Below are 23,584 nucleotides of genomic sequence, written 5' to 3'. Positions count from 1 at the left end.
TCAATTTGTTATTTACCTGATTACGTATCGCCAATTTTGCTATCATTCGCTGCGTTACGTTGGTGCTATTCGCTCGAATTTATTGTCTCCGCTTTTTCGTTCTGTGTTCAAAACTCTTTATACACTTTTTGTAGTTCTTGTTCGTGGAATTTATTGAGTTGACTAACGATCCGCTGATGTTTATCATGTTCTTTCGAGGTAATAGGTAAACTGTGGACTTTATGCGAGATAAAAATTGTTGCGTTATTAGCGAAGCATAAAAGCCATCTTAACATCTGATTATTTTCTGAATCTGACTCGTAAATGCGTGGATATTTCTTTCTTTGCTTAATTTCATCCTTGCTTATAGTGGATATAGAAATTTATTTCTTTACTCGATTTACTCCGTGTTTACAGTGGATAGACATTTATTTCTTTACTCGATTTACTCCGCGTTTATCGTGGATAGACATTCATTTATTTTCTTGATTTCATTCGTATTTATCATGCACAAACTTTCATTTCTTGATTTTATTCGTGTTTATCATCGATAGACATTTATTTATTTTTTCCTTCATTCCATCGAGTCTATAATGGACAAACATTTATTACATTCCTTAATACAACTTGTCTTCGACACGAATGCATAAAGATCAGCAAACCAGTGACTAAATTGAACACTCGCTACCTGTGCAACCGCGTCGCTCGCATTGTCTTCCAGACTGTGAACAACCATAAAGATTTCTGAAAACATGCTCCTCAAAAATTGTAGAACATTATTAATTCTAGAACAGTAAACAAAAATGTAGCACGATCGTATCGATGCGAACTTTAACACCGAGACGTTTACAGCCACCTGGAAATCGAATTCTTCTTCCAGCGATCCATCGGCCAGCGGTTCTCCATCCACGAACAGAGCGATGAAATTGGAACGCGGCAGGAATTTCAGTGTCACGGGGAAAGAAGTCGCAGTTTTCATGAATGCGACGGTTGCGAAACGCGAATCTGTAATTCATCGATGGCGCGTAACAAACGTTACGTAATATGTACGTGGCCAAGGAATGCAGTTAGACACGGTGTTAGGCGCGAAAACGCACGACGACTGCGCAGCCGTGCAACCTGTTTTACCGTTACGAAACTTACCCCGAATCATCGATCGCGCCGCCGCCACGCTCTGCTAGCTTATTTTCATTTTCGCAGGAATTCCGAATGATTTCTAGCGGATGGGACATCCGCTACGATCGACGTCCAGCGATTCTGCAATCGATTACGAAAGACCGCTTGCGCGCGCGCGCGCGGAGGTGTTCGGGATCGATAAGATCGTGCGTCGTGAACCCGATTTCGTCCCTTAAACAATGTTATATTATTTATTGATACATAGAATTTATCAATAATACCATCAGCTAACAGTATTACACTTGTTCCTGTCTAGTTCCCCGAAGGTTCTCGTTTTTTCTTTTGTTCTCGTTTGCGAAATTATAATACATACATGTTGTCGAGGGGCACGCCCCCTCGATCGACGCTTCTCCCTCTCTCTCTCTCTTTCTTTCTCTCTCTTTTTCTCGCTCGTTCTCTCTCTATCTCTCTCTGTCTCGTCATTCTTTGTATACATCGCGCGGATTACTATATTAGATCACAATTACAGATCATACATACACGTATAATTACACATTATGACGTTACATACACGTGTTGCCTTACATATATATAATATATATTTATATATATATACTTTTGTATTTATATATTTATATATTTATAAATTACAGATCCGATTCGCCGGGGTGGGAATGTATCCGACGCGTCGCGTCACCCTTTAAATTTTCGAGGCTCGACGCCGTCTGGAAAAAAGAAACGATACTAGAATCTCCAAGTGACAGATACAACCGAAGCCTAAACTTGTTGCTAGCCCCTAAAACGGTGTTCCTCGAACCACCTAATTAAGTTCGTTGATACAAGTCAGGCAATCTGTTTTCGTCCGCGGGTGAGGCGGTATACCCGATTTCTCCACGGATTGGTCGACTACAGCTATTGTGACAGGTCATTGTTAAAGGAACGTTTCAGCCATATCCGTTTGATCAGCTCGAGGCGCTGGCTAACCTGTAGAAAATGCGTTCTCGCGACGCTCGTTAAAAAGCATGCCGGACGAGATCGTTCGGCCGAGTCTGCGACAAACGCTGTGAATTCGCGTAGAATTCGCACGGGAAAGACAATGATGCGCGTTCGAAGGGGTTCTCTATCTTTCATTGCTTGATTCGCGTGGACACGCTCAATCTACTCTGCTTAATTTCACCTGTACAGAACGCTAATCTATCCCTCTTTTTCTCGATACCTTTCTCTCTCTCTCTCACACATACGCACGCACCCTTAATTTAATTATTTTTTTTGTTTTTGGTTTAACGTTAATGATACAACAACGACACTACGTGGTTTTTTGTTCCTTTTACAATTAATCGTTACAGCGTCTCGAGATAGCAGGCTTATATCTATTAGCTTACAATTTTAATTACGTGATGCATCGATAGGATATAGGAGCGCCAACAAACGGAGGTCGCGACGATACCGCAAAAATTCAGCTGAATCGATGGAGACTTTGTCGATCGTGATCGCGAACGCTTCGGTGGGTGGGGGTAGTAAGAATAAATATCCAGTAGGATCGATGAAGGGGATGCCGACTTTCTTATGTTTTCTGCCTCCTAGAATTCGCACGATCGAGTCTGGGTACCTTTCAACACTAGATTTACGGACCGAGGCAATTTGACTTATTTAAAACTGCGTTGCAATATATGTACACGGCAATACGATTTTAAGCGGTCAAATCAGCTCAAGTATGTAACTTAAATATTATTTTTTAAATACATACGTTGATTTTTTAGTTACGTAATGGAATATACGTGAATATTAATTCATCCCCTACGCGGACCCCTCTATTTCGCAGTATTGAATGTGCTATACCTATTTTTACCATTGTGAGACAATTTAACTCGTATAATGATTTAACAGATAATAGTTTTAGACACCTGGAATTTATGGCTTCTTGAATCCTTATCAGAATTCTAAAAACACTTGATGTCAATTTATTCATATCGTCGACATACTTAATAATTATTAAGTCCAATTGTTATATAATAGAAACAGATGCAAGTAGACATATTACAAAAAAAGAGTTTACATGTAAAAAATGTTTCCAATGGAGTCTTTTTATAATTACAAGACTTAAATTTCATTGCACATGTCTAATTGGCTCGCTTCAGTAAAAATAGATACACAATCGTCATCCGTAAACCTAGTGTTAAATAACTTCGATATACTCGCGCTTGCATACGTTTGGCTAAAATGACGGCAGTCTAAATGGAACACACGCTGCATCGATAAATCTTTTAGACACCCATCAATAAATATTCTAGCTCTAGACACGCTTCAACGAATATTGTTTCGACCCTCGAGCAGTAGGACATCTTCTTTGCAGTTTCGTTACCTTTCTTTGGATTTTATTTAGAACGACGCGTCGGAACTATTTTAGCGGAACAAGCGAAGCCCGATTTGACTGATCGCGGGTCCAAGAGCGTCGACGCTGACGAGTCGTCGCGGAAATTAAACTACGTTGGAAGATGCAAAAGTGAACGAGTTAGGAATGCAGACTTTAGGCGTTTGCGGAGATTCGATCGGATCGATCTCCAGGAGGCTCGTTGATTTCAAATTGAATTATTATTAAACAGCAGATTTGATGCACATGCTGCAGTAATAACTTACTGTAAAAACATTGTTACAGCATTTGCGATCGATCAAAATTATTAATTAATTATCAATCAAAATTATTAAAAGAAGAAATGTATTTTCATTTAGCTCTAGTTTTGCAACTAGAACGATCCGCTGTTTGATTATCATCGTCCGATTGCGACGAAAAACTTGCGAAGCAGATAGGAATCACGATCGATGTACAGGTCGTGCTAAAATCACGGACCGCAAACCTCCCGGCGTTGACTGGACCTCCTCATTCTCTCATTCGCTCCATCTCACGAACATACACGGTAAACTCGCGCGCATACGATATACGAGTATACACGATCGGTAGGCATGCCAGTATACGAAACGTAGATCGATGGATCGCTAGTTCGAGTACCATTCCTACGGATATTTATCTATCTACGCAGCATGTTGTGATTATTCGGATTTCTCTCTTCCCTGTAGATACACAAACGCCGTTCCGGATCTATCGCACGGCGCGGTGCGATATTACGCTTAGGTGAGATCACGAGCTGGAAACGTTTTCTCCCGAGCGGCGGGATCACCTGGATAGGCGCGCACCCTCGGGATCCGTTTAATGTATCGAACGCAAACAGACCGCCACGACGCGGACGGAAAAGCTTTGGCGCTGCTTCTCAAAGAACGGAATCCAATTCTCCCTACAGTCCGTCCGATGACTCCGCTATTGCAGGCGACCGTAAGTCCCGAACCGTTCCCTCGTAATCTCCCCTAACAGGCTATTACCCTAATCGCGACGCAGCTTAGGAGACTCGACATTTTTGTTTTTAAATAGCAGACACAGGGAGGTGTCAAGAATGGGGCACGTGTTAAACAGGATATTACCATTATCTCAAAAATTAGGTGTCACTTTATAATAAAATTGTAATCGTTTTGTAACTATATTATATCTATTCACTAGACTGGTGGATCTTCATGCAAAATAAAAATTTAACAAGACGATTGTATGAAGCAGAAGCGAAATGACAGAGAATTGATATATTATATTGTGAAATTTTCCTTATGTCTTCGCAATTTTATATTTCTGTTACCCATTTTCGCCATAATTTAAACCGCTGCTAGTTAATACGTAACTATGACAGACAATTAACGTTTGTTATGCTTAAAAGTATTATTTTATCCTTTACCTGGTATCATTGTACGAAGTACAACCACTATCGACTGATTTTTTATTTATTCCAAAACGTGGGACAAAATAAATTTAAAAGCGTCCCATTCGTAATAGTCCTCCCTTATCTAAAACGATCATTTATTTCATCGCGCGAGCAATAAAACCGAATGACTTTCATCGATTCGGTAATTGCTGCGTCGCTCGGCGTTACCGCAAAATTACGAGGGAACCGTTTTCCGCTTTGGCAAACGCGCTCCGAGAACGGAGCCACCCGGCGCGACAAGCAGCCGCCACCTTGCCGGAGCCACCGGAGGACACAACGACGCTGGCGAACCACGATTCGATGCATCGTTTCGCGCTGACACGGATCAGAGCGACAATCTACAATCGACGCGACCGGTCGATTAAACTACATTTACGGTGTTCATGACGTACTCGTTATAACTGCGAAGGGACCGCGGGACCGGCGCATCAAAGGGCGTCTGACGAGTCGCCGCGATCGGTATACTTATAAGCCAAGGACTAGAGTGGACTCTTCCGTTTCTCATTTGCAGGATGAGAAAAAACGTTGAACGTAAAACGCCCAAAAAACTCGAAAGGAAACTTACGTGTCTAGGTCTTCGTTCTCTGATTAAACACTAATTTATTCGATCGACCTCCTCCTTACCCTAATGGATATATGTGTGCATCGTTCTCTTTCTTTCTTTCTCTTTCACCCTCTCTCTCTCTCTCTCTCTCTCTCTCTCTCTCTCTCACGCACATACACACACATAATCTTTTACTCACTCTCTCTCTCTCTCTCTCTCTCTCTTTCTCTCTATCTCTCTCTCACTCACACACAGACGCGCGCGCACACGCACTGTTCGCGGCCGGGGATCAGTGAACCTCGCGGCGATTAGAACATAAATTTACGTGTCCTAATTATTCAAATATATTTGCGAGACGTTCGAAACTGTTTTTCATCGTTAGCAACGAAACGCCCGCGACGCTACACACCACGACATAACCTCAGATACTCGCGCTCGCACGGATCCTGTCTCGCTCGCGCGAAATTATAGACTACGTTCTCCTTAATTGTCTAATGACCGACAACGGTTAATCTCGATAAACTACGCTCTACGACTGGATAACATTCGATATATATATATATCATCTTCAAGCTCAAACGAATAAGATATGCTATACGATCCTTCGAATTGCAATCATTTACGCTTAATTAACAACTATTGTCCTCTGATCGACGTGTTTTTGTGTTCGTGTGTACGTGCGCGTGCGCGTGTGTTCACGCAACACCCTCCAGAAGTATTAGGCCATGTACTTAGTATAAATTGTAATTTCTTATTCGCCGAGGTTAATGTTTTATGTTTGACATTAAATGTTATGGTAAGTACGCGTTAAGTTAAAACTGGGTTGGTCACTTATGCAATTGGGTTCGAGAAGTGATAACAAAACGCGGTGGATATATCGATGAATCCTTCCTTACAAGATCAACATTATTTGTATTAGAATGGAAAAACTGTACGCGCGTATATATTTGTTACAGTTTCGTACAACCAGCTTCGAAATCAATCGAAGAAATTGCAGCAATTTCTTCCCCGGTTTTTCAGTTTCATTCAATCTTCTGCAAGTGTCTTAATACTTTTGGAGGGGGCGTGATTGTGTTGTGTCTGTGCGAACGTGTTTTCGCGTATGTAGATCAGTGTGTTCCCTGTGTGGGTGACCCCGTGTGGCCGCCCCGTTCGGCTGGGAGCAACGCGTTCTATCCGAAGACGAAAGAACCGAGAAAAATAGAAAGAAACTCCTGATGAACTAGTTAACAGGTGGCCGGCAGCAGCCACTGGCTATCGATTCGCTCTTTGACGAACAGCGTGGCAAAGCGTTTTTCGCCGCGAGTCCGTGTTTGACTACTTAGCAAGCTAAACTGAACGTAAAATTCGGTATTGTCCTCCCTTAGAAATTACTTGTTTCGTACGTACATTGTTTCGTTAACGGCTAAGAGGTTCAGCCGGGTTCCCACATCGCTCTAGACGGAAGAGCCAACGAGCGGATTCTCTTTGACAAATTTCTCATAGCGCCGTCTGCTGATCGACTTTATTAATTTACTGTACGATTAAGGGCGCGCCCCCGTTCGGTATAATGATCACGAGCACACCGCCGCGCGTGAAATCGCCGCGATTGGCCCATTTCCCTTGCTTTATAATAATAATAATAATAATAATATTAATAACGATAATAATAATACTACTAATTAACACTTTAACTGCCACGTCACCTGTACGACGGAATTATTTGTTCAGATTTCTTAATTAACTGCTACGTTAATCTATTATATCTCTCTATATTAATTTAATTTAATTAGTTAATTAATTCAATAATTTATTTACTTATATATAGAGTGAAAACCCATTTTTTACAATATATAACTAAAAGCTAATATTAATATAATATAATACAGTACAATACAGTATTGGAATCTATAAAACGTAATTGGAAAACTAATCGATGTAATATAATTTTATTTTTCAATTTAATCTCGATTAAGTAAAATACTTTAATTTTACGTATATACCGTCGTTGTCGTGGCAGTCGAAGCGTTGAACAAGCAGAGATCTCGACTGGACACCAAATTGCTCGTATACAGCGCTAAATACGTTCGCGCTAAGGATGAATCGAACGGAATTTGAAACGGAAAGGTAATTCGTTGTGGATTTCATTGTCGAGCCGGAGCCTGTCCCAATCGAACTCGCGAATTCCCGTTAAGCTGGATCGACGGATATACGACCAATCGGGAATATCCCGCGCGGCGGCGCACGGTTTCTTACGTTGAGCAGGTGTAATATTGTCGTTCGATAAACGTTACAACGATTCTTATACTACAGACTCAGCTCGGACCGATCACGGACCATCGAGACGGGCTTTTCTTTTCTTCGATCGAGTAGGAACACGGCTTGATCGGAAAGACGCGCGGCGAGAACCCGTTTTCCCGGCGATAACCGGGCGAGCAAACGAACGCGATATACATATAATCGGATAATACTGACGCGCGCTCGATGCTCGATCATTTTTTCACTCGTCTTAGGAAACCTCGAATTCGTCCCGTTCGCCGTAGCGATCGCTCGCCGCGCGTCCAGTCACAGGCATTGTTTTCTCTATTGTTCGTCCCATCTTTCAACAGCGAATTAACTGCGCGCAGGCGCCGCGAAACACCTGGACTATTATGTTACCTGGCGGGATTCGTTTACTCGGAGTCGGAATCGAAGTCGGTGTCCGGATGCGCGTCTGGCACCTCGCTCGGCGCTTCCGGCGTTGTCTCCGGGATCTTCTTCGCGATCGTCGCCGACACGTACGCGCCCGGCCCTTCGCCCTGCGTGTGCTCGATCTCGACCCTGGAACATCGTAGGCGATCGTTAGAATCTGCGAAATTGTTGGAATACTGCGAAATCCAGGATACTGCGCGGGTAAAGAAAATTGAAACACTCCACGCTGTGGAAAGTGTGGTCGACGAAAGGGTTCGAGGATTTCCAGAACATTTGCAAACGGATCGTCAAATTCCAGAAATTATTATTATCTATCATCCACTATCATTAATTCCAGAAATTGTTATTATCTATCATCCATTATCATTAATTCCAGAAATTGTTATTATCTATCATCCACTATCATTAATTCCAGAAATTATTATTATCTATCATCCGCTATCATTAACACGTTGAATGCCACGCCCATTTTACAGGAATTGTCCGTGGCGCCACGATGAATTTTCTATTATGACACATCGGAACGTACGCACATAATAAAACTATATTTCATGTATAAATAAAACTATTTTCAGATGTTTTATAAGGCATTCATTTCCTCACACCACTATATCAACGATGATAATAATAAAAAAATTATAAGTATTGTCATTTGTTCAAATTATATATATTTTCATCAATCTGAGCGCGCCGGTCACCGGTGGCCCCCATGGCGTCACTGCCAAGTTCAGTGCCGGTCACCGGTGACCCCCGTGGCATTCAACGTGTTAATTCCAGAAATTGTTATTATCTTTTATCCAATATCATTATTATTATTATTATTATTATTATTATTATTATTATTATTATTATTATCATGTTCATTATTTCAAGGTCCTCCGAGCCGAGATATTCTTGGTTTCTCACCTGTATTCATGTCGCGACAGATTCCTGACGTACTTCTCAGGCGGAGCGTCGCTGTCGCTATTCTGAAAGCTGACGCTCCTCGCCGTCGTATGGGACACCTGCGTGGCCGGCATAGTGAACTCCACGTAGCAGTATTCGGCGAGATTCTCCGGTATCTGGTCGTAAGAAGTGAGAGCCATGCGACAGACCAGCTGATGCGTCGTGTACGCTCCTGAAAATTGCCGAACTCGTTAGAAACTGAACCGCGGATCGTTCGACGGAACGATCGCAACCGACGATAATTACCTTGCCCCTCTTTCGGCAGCCTGGGCATCCTCCAGACGATGGCGCGATGCTGGTGCTCGTACTTCGCCTGGCCCGAGGTCACCTCCATCAGCTGCGGATCCAAGGTGTCCACCGCGCCGAGGAATCGTTCTATACCTTTGATCTTTCCGGTTCTCCTATGGGCAGACTTCACCGAGCCGTACCTGAAGTGCTTCTCCACCCTGAACAGGTAGATCCAACATTCGGGAATGGGGAATCGGACCATCACGTCCTCGCAGGGCACCTGGCCGAGCTTCCTCGAAGCGAATCCTGGCACCAGGATGTCCGCTCTCAGCTCCACCTAGGATAAAGATTAATGTGAACCTCGTTGAAATTGCAGATAGGGTTAACGAAGCGCTACTGTCTACAGAAAATTCTCTCAAATAGTCCCTCAGATTGGAGTCGAAAATTGGACAATTTGGGACGACTAGATACGATTCTTGGAGCCTCGCGACTCGTCTTTGTATGCAGTTGCCGATGTCTCGCGTGTGTGTCCAACGTATATATTAATGCAAATTAATACAAATACACAATAATGCTCGGATAAAAACCATGCCTTAACTGTTTCATTTCTAGTTTAATTAACCCCTTGCACTGCACTAACGAGTCAGACTCGTAAGCTCTACTAAGCTTGAATATTATTTATTTCTTCTACATCGATGTAAAAATAAATTCTTCTGTTATCGAAGTATAGAAACGAAGGTAAATAAAGACACTACAGGAGACAAAAATTGTCTGGTCCTGTTAGGAAAATTATTAAGTACGAATACGTGTTAATCGTGACAGCATGAAAGGAGCGATAGTGCAATGGGTTAACACATAAATCAGAGTCTTCCAATTAAGATAAGATCGAACACGATATACTTTAGACAATATTTATTCAATTAGCAAATATACCTGTCGAAAATCTATCATGTATAAAATGTTAACCCTTTGCACTCGAAGCCATTTTAACTGTAAATATGAAATAATATTCCTGACTCATAGTATTCCTATTCTATGCAATAAAGTGCACTTTTATGCGCACGAAATTGTTTTTTGCGACTCATAGCAACAGTTTTACTACTCAACAATTTTTCAAATCTGAACCTTATTGTTATAAAAATTATTTTGGAACGTAATAGAATAATTTTAGTGGTGCCTCAGAGTCACCATTCGAGTGCAAAGGGTTAAAATTAAATAAGTTATGTTATCGTATTACGAGTTGTCATTTCGTCATCGCGAGAGAATTCTTCGACGAACCTTAGTATAAGCATAGGAGAACGCGCATAAGCCTGGGAATAGCACAGGAATAATGCGAGCAGACTTTTAAAAGGGACGATGTGGGAGAATTTACTGCATCGTATTCGTTAGTTCGGGAAACGTTGACTAAGGTTCGACCATTACCTTGTTACCGGTTACGCACATTACGGCTTTAAGCTGCAGGGGAAGCTCTCTGTTCTTAGGCGGCCGCACCCGGAATCGCATGAGTTCGATATAGCATGCATCGGGTGGCTTGAACCTTTGAACGTGTTAGTCATGGTTAATCGCAGTCGGCGAATCGATGATGTCAGGATCCGCGGAAGGTTCGACCGTCTTTTCGCAGCGAAAGCTGGATTAATCGACAAAATGACGAGGAAGACGCAGAACTTTCCACGGAATCTGACGTCCGGAGTTAGAAGCTGTTGGCAAATAATGTTTCTAGGTGGGTCGACGGACGTACTTTATAATCCTGGATCTTTCGTACTCGTCCTGCTGAACGCACGCGTGGAACTCCACGTTCTCCAATCGAATCCATTCTTCCGTCACGACCGGAATGATGTCGTGCCGTCCTACGACTTCCTTCCCCTGCCTCCACATGTCGTTAATTCCCAACTCGACGTCTGGCATCCCTGGAATAGTAATTCGATTCTAGGTTTCATAAACTGATATTTCAGATAATAAAATTATACGAAGTTCCACAATGTGATCGTGGTCGATAATACTGCAGTGGAGGGGTTGTTATTTCGAAAATAGAATTGAAGCTTTCACTATTAATTTTCTGACTACTTTTAGTCGCAAGGATGGTAATGTGTTAAGATATAAACAAATTAAAACAATACAACAATTAACCCCTTAGCGTACTTTGACGAGTCCAACTTGTGATGGATATTACTAGTAATAAATTATTAAGTGTAGATGTTATTCTGTTCTTTAAAAATAGAATAAAATTCTAATCCCTTATTATTAATATTTAAGCATTCTACTAAATTCAGGCACGGGATAAACATTAATGTTCCATCTCGTCGAAGAAATTATACCAATCGAAAGATTCCTAATCGCAGTAATTGTGAAGAAAATGGTACGTCAAGGGGTTAATTATCTTCGCTAACCCTACGATCTCTTTCAAAACTACGTCGATTAGTATTCTTTCATTCTTAATCATTTTCTTGATGAAGCGAGAGGATTTTTATTCCTTGATTGTCTTCATTTACTTCCATTCCTAAATTTTGACGATAGAAGATTCAAATTTTGTTTCAATTTCATAGAAACCCCTAGCAGTTATATTTATTAAATTATGTGCGAAATGTTCGCCACGAGTCTGACACGTTATTATAGTGCAAGGGGTTAACCCTTTCGCTCCGAACGACGGATATATCCGTCATCCACGTGGAAACTCGCAGAGCCGAACGACGGATATATTCGTCATCCACGTGGAAACTCGCAGAGCCGAACGACGGATATATCCGTCATGGATGCCGCGTATATGCGGCGCTCGGCGCAAAAGGGTTAAAGACGTAAGTGCGAACATCGAAGACTGCCGACGCGCATCATGCGCACTGCGCGGCGCGTTGCCTCGTTCAGCGGCGCAACTCCCGCGGAACGGACTGCCGTAGCGAAAGGGTTAAGAGACCAAAAGCTCACCGGAAAGGAAACCCAAGAAGAACAGTCGAACGCGCGCGATCTGCTTGTCCACGTGTCCCTCGGCGCTCTGTTCAACGTATAGCTCGTCGACCACGGTGATCTGCACCTCCTCCATCTTGTAAGTCAGCGCCCGATCCCGGTGAGCGGACAATCTGAACAGAGCTTCGTCGATGGCGCAGGAGAACTGTTTCAGGTCCTCGTAGTTCTGGGAGCCGAGCTTGAACAGCTGCGAAATCTGCAACGCGATCGTACTCCAGTTAGCCAGCGATCGTTTCTAATTCGATCAATCGATACGAAAGAAACGTGCCTGGGGCGCGTGCTCCACCGGAAGTCCCAGTTTCTTCAGGTCGCTGCCGAACTCCTTCACCCCCTGATAGTCACCCTGGATAGCGTACGCGGCGAACTGGCTGAGCTTGTTGGTCAGTCTCTCGGCTTTCGTCACCTGGCCGGGCCTGACCCCGGGTCGTTCCTTGTAGAAGATGTACTGCAGCTTCACCGTGAAGATTTTACCGTACTGATCGAACTGTTGCGCCCCGATGTCGGACACCGAGTAGCAGGGCAGCAGAGGCAGCTCTTGGAAGGGGTCTTTCTCGTCCTTGTTGTTGAACAGTTGGAGGGCAGGATTGTCGCCCTGGTAGACCAGCTTCAGGAAGATCTTCTTCCAGAACCGTTGTCCGGTGATCTTCTTCTTGTTCGGCTGTCTCAGCTGCATCTCCCAGCCGTCACCGGTGTACGTCACCCTCGGGAAGTCCTCCAACGGCTGGCTAACGTCCTCGTCGAACAGCGGCGTGGGTGGAGTTTCCTGAAAAAAAACGTATTTTCGTGATAGGAAAATTTAGACGGATTTTCGGTCATTGGATACGATGAACGTACCATGGATTTGTAAGTAAAATAAAAATGATCTGCGTCAATTGAAAAAGATTCATGTTAATTGCTTTTTACGTCATTTGAATCAATTGAAACGCATAAATCGACGTCTTAAGATTCCTTCAACCCTTTGCACTCGAAGCCATTTTAAATGTGTAATAATTTACCTGGCTCATAGTATTTCTATTCTACGCAATAAAGTGCACTTTTATCCGTACGAAATTGATTGTTGCTACTCGCAGCAACAGTTTCACTGCTCGGCAATTTTTTGAACCTAAATTCTGTTGCTGTGAAAAATATTTTGGAACGTAATGAAATAATTTCAGTGGTGCCAGGGAGTCACCATTCGAGTGCAAAGAGTTTGTACTATTTTAAATTGTAACTACCTAATTCTGTCATAAATGTATAAAATCTGCAGTCTAGTCATGATATAACAAAGTCTGCACTTGAATGAAAATTTTTCTACGCGCACCTGGGAGTCGGTTCTGGTCATTTCCGCTGTCGGCGTAGCTTCCGTGGGGATGACAGTCTCCTGGCCGAAGCCGGACTTGTCGAAGGGATTGAATCTTGGAGATGAATCGGCGTACGCAGAGTTCTGGGGACTCTTGGGTGGTGGAGCTAACACTGGGACAGACCCGCCTTCGACGTTGACGGCTTCGTCTCCCTGTTTCGGTCTGCGAAAGGACAGGAAAGATCCCCGTTAACGATTACATTCTTTAAACGATCTACTAAAAATCGTTCTACCTTGGAACCGTGGATACTTACTTGATAAACACGCTGAAGTCTGGCCCCTCATCGGACTCCCCAGACTCGGCCCTCTTTATCTTCGTCTCCTGCGGTGGCGCGGTCATGCTGAGGAACGAATCGAACCCTGCTGGCTCTCCGAAGCCGGTCATTGCTGTTTCTGAGCCGGTGGCCGAAGAGTCGCCCCAAACTGCAGCAAAAAAAATATATTTGTCTCTTTGTAAAATATAAAATCACGAAACGGACGCGTTGTGATAAAAAGAAGTACGACATCTGTCGAGTGTCTTGCAATGGCTCACCATCGCTGGAAGTGTCCATGGCAGTCGGACCGCCGCCAAAAGCGTCCATGAACGGATCAGCGTTGGCATCCGGCTCCGCGGCCTTGTCGAACTTGGACGCAAAGATGTCGAAAGCATCGCCGATGCTCTCGATGGTCTTGGTGGTTGCTGCGAAGGCGTCCAGCTGGTCCTCGTGTCTGTAGGATTCGCTGTCAGGGAACTCTGACGCCGGAAGTGGGCTGGTGACGCTCGTAGGGGTGACGTCTTTATCGGGGCCGCCGAAATCGCCGAGTAGATCGGAGGCGAAGGGTCCCGAGGGCGCGGCGACCTCGGCGGTGGCGAACAAGGGTTGCGTGGGCGATGGCCGTGGCGCAGGGGTCGCGAACGGCGAGGTGGTGGTGTCGGCCATGCCGAACGGCGCCGTGGAGGTGGTGGTGGTGGTCTCGGTGACGGAGAAGAACGTAGACTCAGCGGTGGCTGTCGCGAGCTGCTCGGTGGCCGTCGAAAACAACTCGGCTGCCGTGATGGTCGGCTGTGGCTCCGGCACTGCCGGCGAGTCCGTCGAGAAGTCCAATCCTATGCCAGCTTTGTCTTCCACGTCGCTGCCAACCACCCCGGTCGTCGAGACGATCGAAGGCCTCTTTTCGCTGCAGATGGACGCTGTCTCCGAGTAGTCCCCTCCGAAAGCGTCCTCTCCCGGAGCTAGAGACCCTTCCTGCTCGTCCATGTTAGCGAACGGGTTGTCCTGAGCGGTGCTAGTGACCACTGCCACACCGGAGACCACTCCTGTTGCGTCTCCCGTGGTCATGGGCGACGAAAATATCGTGGTGGTGGTGGTGTCGGTGTTCGGCGCGTCGAACAGGTCCAAGATGTCCCGGTTCTGTGGTGCTTCCATTGGGGCCATCTTGTTGTCGTCGGGCATCAGGTCCGGCACGTTCGAGTCCACGTCCAGCAGGTCGGCGAAACTGTGCTCCGGCGTCGGTGATGGAGAGTGCATCAGCGTCGGACTCGGCGTTCTCGTTGCCTAAGACAACAACCGTGTGAACTAATATCGATCTACCAATTCACTTACCATATTCACCAGAAACTATTCGGATATTGTAAAAGTGATTTCGCTTATTTAATTTAGTATAGATTTTATTCCTGTACGCAGTTCTCACTCCCCCCCCCCCCCCAAGATTCTACAATAGTTTACCAAAAAGGCCAAAGTTGCTCTTGCAACAACCGAATGTTCTGGCGAAATATAGGTCGCACCAACCTGTAGCCGATCTAATAGATGGTTCGAGGTGGCGTCCATTGCACCGGTGACAGACAGGATGAGGTCCTTGGTGTGCTTGGGAGGGGCCGGGGGCGGTGGCGGTTGCGGCCTCGGCGGGGGTGGCCTCGAAGGCGCATTCCTGCCATTCTTCGGCGGAGCCGGCGGCTGAGGCGCCGGCGCTGGGGGCTCGACGGGTTGGCCGAAAATCTCCTTGGAGGGCTCCGTGGCGTCGAACAAGTTCTCGGACGATCCGGTCGTCACGAGGATGTTGCTCATTTGGCTAGCGAATATGTTGGTTGCTGGTGTTTCGGTGGTTTCTGGCTCGAAGCCGGCGGTCGGCGCAGTCGTGTCGACGCCGAACGAGGCGAAGGGGTTCGTCGAGTCGACGCTGATGGCCGGCTCGTAGGCCGCCGGCTCCGCGGTGTAATTCAAAAACGGATTCTCCCCGGCTCCGGTGGACCCCGAGTCCCCAAAGTCCTGGAGGAACGGGTTCGAAGCCTGGGCGGCCATCCTGTTGTCCTCCTCCGGCTCCGGGTAGTCGTCCATCAGGAACGGATTGCCTCCTTTGGAATCCATGGTGGCGGAGAATGAAATCCTAGCTACTACTTTCGAGAGGCCGCGCCAATGGCGTCGGTGGCAAAGAGATTACGAGAGCAGGGTGGACTGAGACGCGGAGGTGGCTTATTTGTCCATCAGTTCGGACTCTAGAAGCTTCAGCTCGGTCCTGCCATGTGCGATGCTGGCGAAGCTGGTGTCGAACGGGTCCACGTCCTCCGCGAACGCGGGGTTGCTGGTCTGCAGGGGCGTCAGGACTTTGTCGCCCGGGCCTTGGTCGTCGATGCACAAGAAGTCCTGCGGGTCCTTCTTTTCTTCGGCCCTCGGATCGAAGTCGTCGATCTCTGGGACCGTGGTGGCGATGATCGCGGTCAAGTTGACGGTGGTGGGTCTCACTGGGATCTCCTCTTGAATCTGCTGCAGCTCGCTTTCCAGGATCTTCAGCTCGGCTTTGCCGGGGAGGATGTTGGTTGCGATCGATGTGTCGAACGGGTCCTCGTAGGACAACTCCTCCTCCTCGATTCTTGTGCCGATCGTAGGCGTCAGAGGCTTCGCGTCCACCTCTACCTCGGCGTCCAGCAGACTCTCTTGCCTCTTGGGCGGCTGTCTCACCCGCGGCTCCTCGAACTTCTTCAGAACAGACTCCTGCACCTCTTGGAACTTGAGGGCCTCTGGCCTGACGGAGGCGGCCGTGAAATCGCTCTGCCTTCTACCGGTCTCGCTTTTCTGCGTGAAATCGTGGTCGCTGATGCTGTGCGGCAATTTCGACTCCTGCTTCAACAATTCGGACTCGATCAGCTTCAGCTCGGTCTTCCCTGGAGCTACCTTGGCGACGAAGCTGGTGTCGAACGGGTCCACATCGACCTCCTCTTCCTCGATCGGCAGCGCCTCCTCGATCGACTTCTGCGAATAGTACGGCGTGAGCGGCTTCGAGGGCAGAGCCTTCTCCTCTTCGCTGGTAGCCAAGAGATCTGGCCTCTTCGATGGAGTGGGCAACTCGAACGCCACCGCCTTCGCGGGCGCCAACTCGAGAACTTCCGGCCTGGAGGTCCTGCGTCCGCGCTCCGGGGTCCCGGTTAGATCTTCCTCCTCGTTGAACTCAACCTTGAAGACCGGTTGAGTGGGAGCCACGGGAACGACGGGAGCAACAGGCACCGGTGGTCTCGACGGGGCCTTGGAAATAGGAGCGGCTACCACCTGTTCCTCCTTCCTGGGGTCGAAGTCGTCGTCGTCTTCTAGAACGGCCGATGGTTTTGTCTGATCTCCTAGCAACTCCTCCTCGAGGAACTTCAGTTCTGTCTTGCCCGGTGGGAGTTCTTGGACCGAAGAGGTGTCGAACGGATCGACGTAGGTGATCTCTTCGATGGGAGCGATGGGCTGATCGGCAAGCTGGCTCAGATCGGTGGTGGATCCTCCTAGCAAGTCTTGCGTCGGCTGCAGGCCTTGCACGCCATTTTCGGACAGCAAGCCTGTCTCGTAGTCTCTGTTCAAGCCAGCAGGATCGGTCAAGGATATCGTCACCTCCGAAACCGGGAGCTCCTCTAATTCCTTCTCGATGAACTTCAACTCTGTCTTCCCGGGAAGGATGTTCTCGGCGAAGGTGGTGTCGAACGGGTCTTCCTCGTCGACGAAAGTGGCAACTTCGAATGCGGCTTCTACGATCTCAGTCTGGAAGACTAGATCCTCCGGCTCCTTGGTGCCGAAAGGATCCTCCGCCTCTTCGAGCTTCACCGGCACGTCCGGCGCAGCTTCCAAGTCGAATTCCGCGTCGTCTAGGTCCGGGATCTCTTCTAGGATGTTCTTCTCTTTGAGGATCTCGAACTCGGAGATGTCGAGAGGCTCGTTGACCGGTTTGGCTTCCGCTGCGGCCTCCTGGTTGGCTGTCGGGGTGACCGGTCTCGGTAGAACTGGAGGAAGCTTGGTTAGATCGACCGGGATATCGGGAAGATCGCTGTCATCGTCCAGTAAGGTCTTCGCTGTTTCGACCGGTTCGGCGACTACGTTGCCTGTCGGCGGCTCCGCCTCGTCGAAATCGTCTAGCAGAAGGTCCTGTTGAAGCCTGGGCCGCCTGCCCCTCGAGATCTTGCAGGTGCTGACGTAGTCAATGCGCCCGGAGAGAACCTCGACCGCGTTGCCTAAGCTGACTAGCTTGTTGCCTTTCTTGTCGACTGTCTTCAAGACCTTGTCCGCGCTAGTGGTGTCGAACGGATCGTCCCCGGCCTCTTCTTCGGTAGGACTGTCCGGGATGTAGGCTAGCTTCACATCGATATTCTGCAGTACGTCCACATAAGTGGTGTCGAAGATGTCCTCGTCGACGGAGTCCTCCTGTTCATCGTTGTCATCCGGGATCTCGACGAATCCGTCCTCGGTCACCAAAGGCTTCTCGCCTTTCCCTTTACCCTCGCCCTCGAAGTCTGGCGGCTCGCCTTCGATAGGGTTTCCGTCCTCGTCGAAACCAACCCACTTATTCCCCTTCTTGCTGCTCTCCTCGTGGCTGTCCTCCTCGTCCTCGCCCTCCCGTTTCTTCTTGTTCTTCTCCTCTAGCGGCGGCTTCCGCTGGAAGAACGAGGTCGACTTGATGCGGTCGAGATCGCCCTGGGTCTTCTTTAGGATCGAATCGACCCCGGCGGTCAACGCCTGGAACTTCTTCCACTCGTCGGAGCCGGCGGCGCTCGCCTGCTCGCCGGTATCCTCGACCTTCTGCTGGGCCTCCGCCCGCTCGCGCCTATAACGCTCGAGCTCCTCCGGGTCGAACTCGTCTTCCTCGGCGCCCTTCTTCCCCTTCTTCTGCTTTTTCTTCTTCTTCAGGCCCTTGGCTAGCTTGTGCATCCTCTAAGAGCTACAGTGGGTCGCGCGAGGCCTCTGCAACCAGCAATTTACAGTGTTAGGTTATGTCAGGTTATGTGGCCTCTGCAACCAGCAATTTACAGTGTTAGTGTGATCAGATTCCCGAGGAAAAACGTTCGATTTGCACGCCGTCGGAGTGACCGAGAATCGGTCAGCGCAACTCGAATACGTTTTCTTCTTATTATACAGGGTGTCAAATAGTTATTTTACTTTTGAGAAGTGAGGGACTCCAGAGATCGTTTGCGACAACTATTTTCTTAGCGCTAATGCAGTTCACGGCATCGTTTACGAGTTATTAACAAAAACACTGACCAATGAGCGCGAGCAAAGTCCAGTTCCATTGGCTTGGGCACCTCGCGTCGGTCGAGCTCGTTCCCCATTGGTCAGTCCTTTTCATTGATTACTCGTAAACGAAGCCACAGATTGCATTTGCGCTAAGGTAACAGTTGCTTTAAATAACCTCGGAAACCTCTTATTTCTCGAAAGTAACATAATCTATAAACACCCTATACTATTTTATTTCTCGAGAGAAATCTGCTGGCTACTCTGACCGACGCGTATCTTGTGGATCAGTGATTCTTCTGGATTCTTTTCCTCATCCCCGGCTGATCGGTTGGAAAAGTTAATGTCCGCGGAACCGTGGATGATAGAAAAGAACACAGTTCTCAGAGAGTGAGAATCACTGAACGATTCGACGCGTTGACAATTGGTTAGGTTAAACAGCGCTATCGACTACCGTTACTCGATCCACTCGTGCTGGTGTGCGTGGGTGTTCGTGATACCTACTGGAGTTCTATCGGTCGCGCTCAGAGCTAGTCGACAGTTTGGATTGTCGCGGTTTAAAACCATCTCAGTGTACGTGCATTGGGCATATAGTAATCCACGCAAGGCGGAGGCTCAGTCAATTTTGACCTAGACTATTTAAAAACGTTCACTAAATCACCCAATTTTCGACAATTAAATAAAATTAATTGCTGCTATATTAGAAACAGCAGAAAGGTTAACGAGATATGTCTTCAAAGATATGTTTTTGAAAAAGTGCTAAACAGAGCTGAGAATTGTTATAAACATTGTTTATGGTACACTCGTGAAAAATGGTTCATTATTCGAAGATTAAATGGAGCTTTGCGTGTCTAATACCTCTGTACCGGTGCCCGATTCTCGGTCTACAAGAAGATGGCGCGTCGGCCATGTTGGTACACGGTTTCTCCGTGGACACGCCAAACGTTCGACCTGTCGGAGCGCGACACTACACGTTTCTAGATACCACAACCGGGAGAGACGCTATCTCAGGATCTCTACGTGATTAGGGCAATCGGACACAGCCAGGTTTCTCGATCTCGGTTGGATCCTATGCGCGCAGAACGAACGGCGCGCGGCGTTCCCGAAGGCCAGCTCCCACGCAGCTTTCGCACCGAGATCCTCGAATACTTGTTGCACACTACCGATCTTTATTTATAGTCGGTTACACACGTCGGTTACATATGGCTGCTAAATTGGTCCGATGTTTTTTCAACTTCGCGCTCGCGCCAAGAAGCGACGCGAGTCCTCGCGTTCTCCGCATCCGAAGCCGCCGCGTACATCGCGAGGTTAGAAAACGTTTGCCCGGCGATCGATCGAAGTCGGAACGCGTGCACTTCGACGAGTCCTTCCGGCCTTTTGGCGTAACGAACCGCGCTCGTTGTCCGAGATTTCCGTGCCGGACCGATACAAATCTTCGCCGCGAATTCGTCGGCCACGGCACGGGACCGTTGCCAGAACACCGCGATCGATCCCAGTGCTGTACCCGGTGACGTTTCAGCCCGCACCCTTCGCTTCACCGAGACGCCCGAACTCTTCGATCATCGTCGACGTGCGCGATCCGAACGAGACTCGTGCCAGTCGGAACGCTCGGCATCGATCGCACAGCCGCGATCTGCATCCGGCTGCGTGATAAGGAGCTTACAGGCTTACGCCATGCGATATTTAGCATATCAGCCGGACTAATCCGGCCCGGGCCGGGAATTTAATTAACGCCGTCCTGCACGGTGACGTCGACTGATATCCTGTGATCCGGCGTCGTCGAACGTGCTACCAAGTGAGACAGTTCTGGCCGATGTTTTGCGACACGGTACACTGTCGTATTGTGGACCACCAAATTGTTGGACCGCTTGCACGAAATGACAAAATTACGCTGGAAGCGTGAGCTTTTCGGCGAGATCTTCGCGACAGTGTACTCTCGCGATTGTTTGACACTGGAATTACCGAACATGTCAAGATGACTCGTCTCTCATTTACTTCTTACCGAATTACTGATATTATTACTGATATTATAAAAGGATCTCTAGTCCTACAAAGTTTAAATAAATAGTCTCGTTATAAAACGACACCTATGTATTAACACGTCGAGTGCCGCGTCAGTCGCCGGTGACTGACACCGAGCTCTCCGTCCAGGCCGCGTCAGTCGTCGGTGACTGACGGTATAAAATATGATAATAAACTGAAAAATTTACATTGTTTATTTGTTAGCCGAGGCGCCTAACGCATTGGATGAATGTCCATCAAACAGAAATATCTTCCACTACGATAAGAAACAATGGCCCTGATATGTTTAAACATTTGCATCGAGTAAATTCTAATTTGCTAGTACATATTGCACTTCGCACTGCTGTACCACGATACCAGCGCGCGCGGCCTGACGGGAAAGTCGTTATAAAACCCCGTGGCACTCAACGTGTTAATCACGATTAGGCCTCGGTGGTTCTAGTGCTAGCTCGATATCTATTTGAAAATTGCTGAAATTACGAAGAAAATTACCCTTTCGTAAGAAACGATTAACTAGATTTCTTGAACCAAGTGATTCATTGTAATTAAAATTATAGAAAGTTCGTATAAATTCAGTCTCGTCATTCTTATACATCGATGCAGGTTCGCCACTTTTAATGTTCGGCAGATTTAGTATTAACCCTTTGCACTCGGCTGTCCCCTCTCAGGGGACATCGTAATTCTAGCATATCACTCGAATGTCCCCTCTCAGGAGACATTAAAGTTTATTAGCGATTACGGAGAATTGAGTTATTTCAGCGCAACTTTTTGAGACATGCACGTTTCTCTGAAGTTTCCTTTTGAAATGGCACAAGAAGTCGAATCAAAATATAGTAAAATTACTAAGATATATGGAAGAAATGTCAGCGTGTTTTGTGCGCGATGAGAACGAGACGAGAACGTGCGGATCAATACGCTTCGACGTATTGTTTCCTCCGTAAATCACTGAAATGGTGGAGGAAGTTATTTTTGGGGGGGTTGGAAATGTGTGCAATTAACTCTTATATAATATATCGGATCTCGCAACAAACAAATAATGAAACGCCATTGACGCACCACAAGCTCGTCAAGACACTCATTGACCAGTTGAGGGGTGATTTTCATGTATCGAGAAGGCGTCCATCCACATATCTTGAAAACACCAGATTAGACAATGCACTACATATGTGGGACAAAGAAAACGGGATTGTATAGTTTGTTCCAACAGGAACACACCTGGTGGCAGGCGTCAAACAAATTATTATTGCCAAACGTGCACTAATATGCCTGCAATGCATATTGGGGAGTGTCTCAAAATTTATCACACTGTACAAAATTATAAACAATAAAATATTGATTTTTCTGCGAATTCCTCGATGTCATCTGATTCAATAAGTCCAATACCATTATAACACGTTGCTTGGTTCCAAAATTATATTAAATTATATGAGGATTTGTAAATGGACGCTTCCGCCGCAAAATAGCGTCGAGCAGCTGGTAGCCAGCGTCCAGAATCGTGCCGAGTGCAAAGGGTTAAAATTATATTAACCCTTTGCACTCGAAGCCATTTTAACTGCAAATCAAAAATCATTTTTCTGACTTTTAGTATTTCCATCTTATATAACAAAATTTATTCTATGCGTGCGAAATTGAGTCTCGTGACTCATATAACAGTTATACTTTCAACAATTTTTTCAATCTATGCTTCGGCGATATTTGTAAAAATAATTTTGGAACGTGTTATAACAATTTCAATGGCGCCGTAGAGGCGCCGCTCGAGTGCAAAGGGTTAATAATTTATATTATATTAATTTATAAAAGGGCGTTGTTTCGAGGGACCGGCAAGCTATCAGATCGAACGAGAGAGGCCTACGGGTCCGAGATTGACCGGCGGCAGAAGCAACGTGCCGCGACACAGAATTCCGTCGATAATTGGAGGGGTGCACGTGCTCCAGATTGTTGGACAGGGGTTGGCCGCTCGCTAACAAACTCGCCCGCGTCCGTCGCCGCGGCCACCCTTGGCTCTACTAAAACCGATACCGAGTACACCTGCACGTACGTGTAACACCGGGAACCCGGGATCGATAACGGAACAGGAATCCACGGACCGTTCCCGTTCTCTTTCTGGTTTCGCGGCGCGGCGGAAACGCGATCGACAGACGATCCTCTGGCACGGCGGATCAACCGCAAGATGTCCGCCGTCTGGTTCCGATTCTGGTTCGACGCGGTGCCAGAACGATCCAGAAGCTCCTGGCGTGCCCGCCTCGATGCACTTCGTCATTCTTTGGCCACGATTTCGAACAATCGACGAAGACGCTCCAGTTTGTCACCGAACTAGCATTCGTCATTGTTTCGATAAAATATTGGGTTGTTCGAAAAGTAATATCGTTTTTCCCAAGAAAAGATCTTCATTTTTTCACAGCCAACTTCACGCTTAAGCTGCATAATCATTATATGAGCCGTTCAGTGCACACATCGACTAACTCCATAAAACAAAAAGTCGAGAAACGCGATGAAATGATGTACATTGATTTTTAAAATTCCTGTT

General features: G+C 46.8%; 1 protein-coding gene across 1 annotated transcript in view; it reads right to left on the bottom strand.

The window, feature by feature from the left end:
- Positions 1-313: 313 nt before the first annotated feature.
- The window catches only part of LOC144475106 (uncharacterized), a 29,392-nt gene continuing 6,121 nt past the window's right edge, over positions 314-23,584 (bottom strand). Inside the window, exons 2-13 of the mRNA XM_078190685.1 lie at positions 16,035-18,768; positions 15,352-15,992; positions 14,115-15,117; positions 13,837-14,005; positions 13,544-13,745; positions 12,512-13,006; positions 12,205-12,439; positions 11,024-11,192; positions 10,708-10,822; positions 9,304-9,622; positions 9,019-9,229; positions 314-8,241 (exon numbers count right to left, since the gene is read on the bottom strand). Coding sequence (XP_078046811.1) covers positions 8,094-8,241; positions 9,019-9,229; positions 9,304-9,622; positions 10,708-10,822; positions 11,024-11,192; positions 12,205-12,439; positions 12,512-13,006; positions 13,544-13,745; positions 13,837-14,005; positions 14,115-15,117; positions 15,352-15,992; positions 16,035-18,735 — 6,408 coding nt within the window. The 5' untranslated portion in view covers positions 18,736-18,768 and the 3' untranslated portion in view covers positions 314-8,093. The remainder of the gene's footprint in view (positions 8,242-9,018; positions 9,230-9,303; positions 9,623-10,707; positions 10,823-11,023; positions 11,193-12,204; positions 12,440-12,511; positions 13,007-13,543; positions 13,746-13,836; positions 14,006-14,114; positions 15,118-15,351; positions 15,993-16,034; positions 18,769-23,584) is intronic.

This window comes from Augochlora pura, chromosome 9 (assembly GCF_028453695.1).
Source record: "Augochlora pura isolate Apur16 chromosome 9, APUR_v2.2.1, whole genome shotgun sequence".
NCBI lineage: Eukaryota > Metazoa > Arthropoda > Insecta > Hymenoptera > Halictidae > Augochlora > Augochlora pura.
Note: the sequence above shows the minus strand (reverse complement) of the source record. Positions and strands in the feature narration are given on the sequence as shown.